Source organism: Limulus polyphemus, unplaced genomic scaffold, assembly GCF_000517525.1.
Source record: "Limulus polyphemus unplaced genomic scaffold, Limulus_polyphemus-2.1.2 Scaffold1714, whole genome shotgun sequence".
In the NCBI taxonomy this organism is placed as follows: domain Eukaryota; kingdom Metazoa; phylum Arthropoda; class Merostomata; order Xiphosura; family Limulidae; genus Limulus; species Limulus polyphemus.
In genome coordinates this window covers 1-6,991 of record NW_013667324.1, presented here as the reverse complement: position 1 = coordinate 6,991, position 6,991 = coordinate 1, and the positions used below count along the sequence as shown (strand labels likewise).

At 30.4% G+C, this 6,991-nt stretch overlaps 1 protein-coding gene across 1 annotated transcript in view; it reads right to left on the bottom strand.

The window, feature by feature from the left end:
- LOC111087078 overlaps nt 1-6,198 on the bottom strand; it is a 7,081-nt gene extending 883 nt beyond the window's left edge. The window contains exons 1-7 of the mRNA XM_022392431.1: nt 6,050-6,198; nt 5,736-5,808; nt 5,238-5,308; nt 2,919-3,000; nt 2,007-2,076; nt 1,468-1,698; nt 716-832 (exon numbers count right to left, since the gene is read on the bottom strand). Coding sequence (XP_022248139.1) covers nt 716-832; nt 1,468-1,698; nt 2,007-2,076; nt 2,919-2,983 — 483 coding nt within the window. The 5' untranslated portion in view covers nt 2,984-3,000; nt 5,238-5,308; nt 5,736-5,808; nt 6,050-6,198. The remainder of the gene's footprint in view (nt 1-715; nt 833-1,467; nt 1,699-2,006; nt 2,077-2,918; nt 3,001-5,237; nt 5,309-5,735; nt 5,809-6,049) is intronic.
- Nucleotides 6,199-6,991: the final 793 nt, after the last annotated feature.

The following is a 6,991-nucleotide window of genomic DNA, read 5'->3' as shown; positions in this document are numbered from 1 at the left end:
ACTTATTGTGCTCACAGAGACAGCCACAAAACAGACATGTTTGTTGCATTGACTTGAAATCTTTTGCAAATCGATTAAAACTCGTGCTTGAGAACAATGGTGGCCCAATCAAGCGATATTGATCCTTGAAATTACTTTTTGAGTGAATTAAAAGCTTATTTTACTTTGTTATGCTCCCGGGGAAAAAAGTGTGATTTATTTTGCAACACCTCTTACAATACGAAGTTGAAGCAAACAAAAATGTCAATACGCTTATTTCAGAGTATTGTGACACAAATCACTTGAATTCTGCTAGTTTCAAACACGTCTCTGAGTTAACTGGCTAGATATATTTACAATAATAACAGGTAATAAAATAAGAACCAAAACTCGAGCGCTTTCGAATAGTTGACTATTCTTCAGGAGAACAAATAGTCAACTATTCGAAAGCGCTCGAATTTTTTAAGTTTATTACACTTTATATGTGATCCTTTGTGCTAACTTTTTTATCAAGAATACTAACAGGTATTTATGACTCACTTTTTGAGTTCAGTCGTAAAAAACATGACTTGATACTTGTAGAGATAACAGGACGGGTTTGTAAATAGAGCTTCTCAGTTATTGCAATTAAAATAACAAAACATTAAGAGAAAAAGTAAAAATAAATGTTCAAAAAATGATAATACATACTATATAAAAAGATAAGTTTCGTTCGCTAGTATTTAATAATACTTACCAGTACATTTCTAATGTCAGCTGCAGTGGGACCTAAGGTCATAATCATAGAATCATCATAATCCACCTCTGGAATTAAAAGGTCTACGTGGTCGCCCGATTCTATCGGTAAACTCTCCTATTACAGAAAATGTGATGATACTGTTTGTTTAAAAAAACTGTTTTGTGGACTTTAAAACATTATAAAACATATATAATACATTATCATGGATTATACTGTCATGTAGAGTATTAGACACGCCATACTGATCTCAGTCCTTCTTATATGGCAGTTAAATCTTGGGTTAGTTAACAGGTAAACAACACGAGAAAAATGCGTCGCAAAAAAAAAGTGTAAGAATTGAGGAGAGAATATTATATGATAAGCTAAGTGCTCATAAATCAGCTATCCACTTTAATGTAATACAGAACGCAAAGCTATCTTTATTACACAGATGATTGTCAGGTTTTGTATAGGGCCGGATTCTTCACAATAAGTGTCTGTGGCTAGTTGGCGATAAAAATGGTCTTATTGATAATAATTATTATTATCAGAAAGTAAGTGACGTTGTCAGTCATTATTACTATCAGAGGAAGTGACGTTGTCAGCTAATGTTATTACAAAAACTTCACTTGTTTTTAGTGATTTTTTTTCAAAGCAAAACTTGAAAACGAATAATGTTTAAACAATTTTTAAATAAGTACTTTTAACTGATGAGAACATTTCAAGAGTTTTACTTATTTACTTTTATAATCCAAGTGCAATTTATTTACCTTAACAAAGAGAGGGTTAGAACGTCCACGAACTCCGGTGAAGGATAAAGGCGGCATTTCATCGTGATCAGTATCTCGAACATGGTGCTGATAGGATTCGGAAATTCGGTCAGGATATGATTCTAAATCCTGAGAAGGTGGAGAGGAATCGCTCTCTGTTGGATAATATGGATCCCGAGACAGTAAATTCCAGTTGGAAACATTCGTTGGTGGTAGATTTGTTCTTCTTTCCTGTAGAGACAGTTTTTAACAATGACAAAGTGTTATCCTTTCATGATCACGTCTCTAGTTAACAATGACAAAGTGTTATCCTTTCATGATCACGTCTCTAGTTAACAATGACAAGGTGTTATTCTTTCATCCTTTCATGATCACGTCTCTAGATTCATATCAGAAAGTTAACTTGAAACGAGGGTATTGAAATTAATAAGCGATAATACGTTTCATGATTATCAAAAATAACTTATTTCAGAAGCAAAATTAATAAGAGTTTAAGATATAAGAATGACGGAATAAATACAGCGAATACATAAACTTACATGTAGACGATCGTCAACCAATTGTGGTTCTCTAGTTGGAAGATCATTTCTTCTTCGCTGCTTCTTAACTCTGAGAAATATATATAATATAAATATTAAGCATACGAATATATGAAAAACAAACAAGAACACATTAGTATTGAATAATAAGTATTATTCACAATCAGAAAAATTCAATTTTAATCAACTTTTAAAACAAAAAACTAAATACCCAGACGTGATTACAATCGTTTAATAGTTGCAGTTATTAACGATCATGCACTTATACCATATCGAAGTCAATAATCAAGATCGTAATACCTAGCGGCATATAATAAAGTTCCCAGATTTTCATCTGGACACGTTTTATCAAACGACAAGTGATATTAGCTTTAACTGACAAATTTAACGACAAATGATATTAACTTTAATTAACAAATTTAACGGCAGGTGATATTAACTTTAATTAACAAATTTCATGTCAGCTTATTTAAATCTTATCTTTTTAGAAATATCATAATGTTTTAAAACTCCACTGCTATGTCAGTTTATTTTAATTTTATTTTCCTAGAGATGTCGTGATATTTGAAAAATTCACAAGTATATCAGCTTATTTTAATCTTATATTGTTGGAGATAAACTGTTCACTACGAAAACATAAGTCAGTCCTCATGATTCAGATAGTTGAAGATACTTGAAAAACTACACGGATCTATGAAATAAAGAGTTCCAGGTTGCAATAATGTAATTATTTATTTAGAGAAAGAGATATTTCTCGTACCTTAATATACATTTATAACTCAGTTCTTAACGTATGATCATATATGTTTGATAAAGTTCACTAGGTAGAAGAAAGCTACCCGTAACTTTATTCTTAGGTATGAATATAAATTAACTGACAATTTGGTAAAAAAACAACAACATTATACTTACCTGAAAGCGACGAGGAACATTAAAGCGAGGAAGAGAACAGATCCAAGCACCACAACAACTACCATCAGCACCTTAGCATCTGCTGGTTAGTAATTTTACTTTATTAATATCAGAAAAGAATTAGAAAAGTCATGAAAGATATACATAATTATATATTAGGAAAATGTGATTATGATTACAATAAATACAATAAACCTGCTAACTGTAATGAATGAATTAGACTTTAAGTTAAATATATTGTTAACTAATAGTCAATGATCTAAGTTGAATAGATTGTTAACCATTATTTTAAGAGCTCTATAAGTTAAATAGATTGTTAAACACTAGTTAAGAATTTAAGTTAAATAGATTGTTAAACATTAGTTAATGATCTGAGTTAGATAGATTGTTAACCATTAGTTAATGATCTAAATTAAATACATTATTAACCATTAGTTCACGAGCTGTATAAGTTAAATAGATTGTTAAACACTAGTTAAGAATTTAAGTTAAATAGATTGTTAAACACTAGTTAATGATGTAAGTTAGATAGATTGTTAACCATTAGTTAATGATCTAAGTTAAATAGGTTGTTAACTATCAGTTCACGACCTGTATAAGTTAAATAGATTGTTAAAACACAGCTAAGGATATAAGTTAAATAGATTGTTAAAACACCAGCTAAGGATAAAAGTTAAATAGATTGTTAACTATTAGTTTACGAGCCGTTAAGGTAAATAGGTTGTTAAACACTAGTTAAGGATCCAAGATAAATAGGTTGTTAAAACACCAGCTAAGAATATAAGTTAAATTAAGTTAACAATTAATTCACGAACTGTATAAATTAAATAGATTGTTAAGCACTAGTTTACAAGCTGTCTTTATTGTGTTGCCTCCATTGTGAATTTGTTCATAAATCCTTATTTCAAGGCATTTTTTATTATCATGGCATGGTTTTACCACGAAAAGAATTTTTTCTTCACTTTAAATGCTCGAAATTTAAATTTGTTTCATATTAATGCAAAAAACGAAGATCATAAAATCCTGAAATTATTTTTGATCGATTTAAAATAAAAACTTTTACGACGTAAATTAAAAAGTTACTACTCACTTTTCTATTATGAAAATTTGTCTTGAATTATTCTCGCGCTGATAAAAATTATTATTGTACTCGTTCTCATTCTTGTACAAATTAAACTTATACTCGTTCTCATTCTTGTACAAATTAGACCTCTATTTGTTCTCATTCTTGTACTAATTAAACTTATACTCGTTCTCATTCTTGTACAAATTAGACCTCTATTCGTTCTCATTCTTGTACAAATTAGGCCTCTATTCGTTCTCATTCTTGTACAAATTAGGCCTCTATTCGTTCTCATTCTTGTACAAATTAAACTTATACTCCGTCTCATTCTTGTACTAATTAAACTTATACTCGTTCTCATTCCTGTACAAATTAGACCTCTATTCGTTCTCATTCTTGTACAAATTAGACCTCTATTCGTTCTCATTCCTGTACAAATTAAACTTATACTCGTTCTCATTCTTGTACAAATTAGACCTCTATTCGTTCTCATTCTTGTACAAATTAGGCCTCTATTCGTTCTCATTCTTGTACAAATTAGACCTCTATTCGTTCTCATTCTTGTACTAATTAAACTTATACTCCGTCTCATTCTTGTACAAATTAAACTTATACTCGTTCTCATTCTTGTACAAATTAGGCCTCTATTCGTTCTCATTCTTGTACTAATTAAACTTATACTCCGTCTCATTCTTGTACTAATTAAATTTATACTCGTTCTCATTCCTGTACAAATTAGACCTCTATTCGTTCTCATTCTTGTACAAATTAGGCCTCTATTCGTTCTCATTCTTGTACAAATTAAACTTATACTCGTTCTAGATCTCATACAAACCAGTCTACCATCTTTCTCTCAGCAAGTACCACATGTTTAGCTCATCAAAATTTGGTAATGTAATTTCTAACCATGAGGGCTTATAATTTTAAAATTCAAATTTCGATATTCGCGATGGGCACAGCTCAGATAGTCTACAGTGTATTTTGGGCTTAATATACCAAACAAACAAAACAAACGAACTTTATAATAAGTTGAATGTCCTACTGTTGAAGTTATCTTTCTTAAGTAAAAAAACAAACGTAACCATTAGAAGTATTTGTTACTTTTTCGTAATGACGAAAGTGCATTTTTTTTGCCAACTTTGAGAATTAAAAAAAATTACAAAATTATCGGTGATTACATTCATTAGTTAAAAAGGAAGAAAAAGAAAACACAAGCTATGTAACTGTATGATTTTGAAATCAAAGTTAGTACTTACTGTTTCTATCTTCAGGTTTCGCTACTGGGATAGTTTGTTCACAATGTTCTCCAAAATATCCATCTTTACAACTGAAAGCAAGAACAGAATAATTTTTAATTATAAAAACACTCAATAGCGTTAAAAGTTTCACCTAAGGTTTATAATGTAAACTACTCTAGTAATCAGGAGAATCACATATCATGAGTTACTCTAGTAAAAAGAGTAATCGTAAAATATGCTTAGCTAACATAATACTCTGGTTACCAGGATCATTTCCTATCGCACTCTTTGAAAGATACTTAAAGAACATAATACTCTGGTTACCAGGATCATTTCCTATCGCACTCTTTGAAAGATACTTAAAGAACATAATACTCTAGATTAAAGGTATATACTCTAATATACCCATTATTAATTCTCACTTAATAACTCCGGTAACCATGATTATTCGATATTATATTCTTTTCAATAATTATTAACTCTAATAAACAAATAAACCAGGAACAACATACTGACCTACAAGTATAAGCATCTGATCCTTTCAGACTACAGTTTCCATATCTACCGCACGGATCACCCTCACAAACACCTGAAAAGGTAAGATACGTTCTCAGAACACTGATATCTTAAGAATTATTGAGATATAGAACTCGATTTATAACTTAAATATCCTTCATTATAGACGATAAATGCTCTAATTGTTTTACCTAAACATTCTTGACAGTAAAAGTTCTACTAGTTTTATTTAGGAATCTTTCATTCTGGAAAAATGTTCTAAAGTTTTACCTACACATTTTTGTTTTTGAAAGTAAAACTTCTAATTGTTTTACCTATACATCCTTCCCTCTTTACATCTGAGGATTCATTTTTCTTCTTGAAACCTTTCTCACACTGACAAAAAAAATCACCCGGCGTGTTGACGCAGTTGGTGCCTTTTGGATGACAGCTTCCTTGGACATTACATTCGTCTATGTCTAAAGAAAACGAAATTTAAACCAAGTTCATTCTAGTTGTAAATATTGTCAAGAATAACGATAAATGTGAAATGAAACTTCATATGTCTGAGGCTAAAAATATTTATATTTCAATTACAAACAACCTAACCTTCCAGATGAAAGTTTTTATTTACTTAATCGGAAGTTATATGTGATATTCTACACAGAAACTTATTCACAATAATAACGCAAGAACATGCTACAAATATGTGACGTAACATACTGAGAAGATAAAACACTATTGTTGGAAAACTTAACTCTTAGGTTAGGAACCCTCAGAGCTATTGGTATTTGCGGCCCTTTAACGCAGAATATATGGTGTAACAAATCTTGGTTAGATTAGGAGAATACTAATAATAGAAACTGTTTTGAAAATCCAGGTAATAAGTTATTTGATGATGCTTTGACTTTTTAACATAGTTTGTGAGAAAGAATTAGCAGTAGCATATTAGGATTGACGGCATAAAATTGATAGTCAAGAGGTTGAATTTATGAGAGTTACAACTGGGGTTAGGATTGAAGGGATAAAAATGGTAGTACAGAGATTGAATTTATGAGGGTTATAATTGGGGTTTAAAGGTATTCTAAGCTAAATGAGATCACAATGATATCCGCATTGCTACTAGTAAAAATAGTGATGCAATAATATGGAGACTTTATTCTTTAGTTTTAAACACATTGAGTAATGAGTTTAATAGTAAAGGGAAGTGAATCTTGTAATGAGTTTAACAGTAAAGGGAAGTGAATGCTGTAAGGAGTTTAACAGTGAAGGGAAGT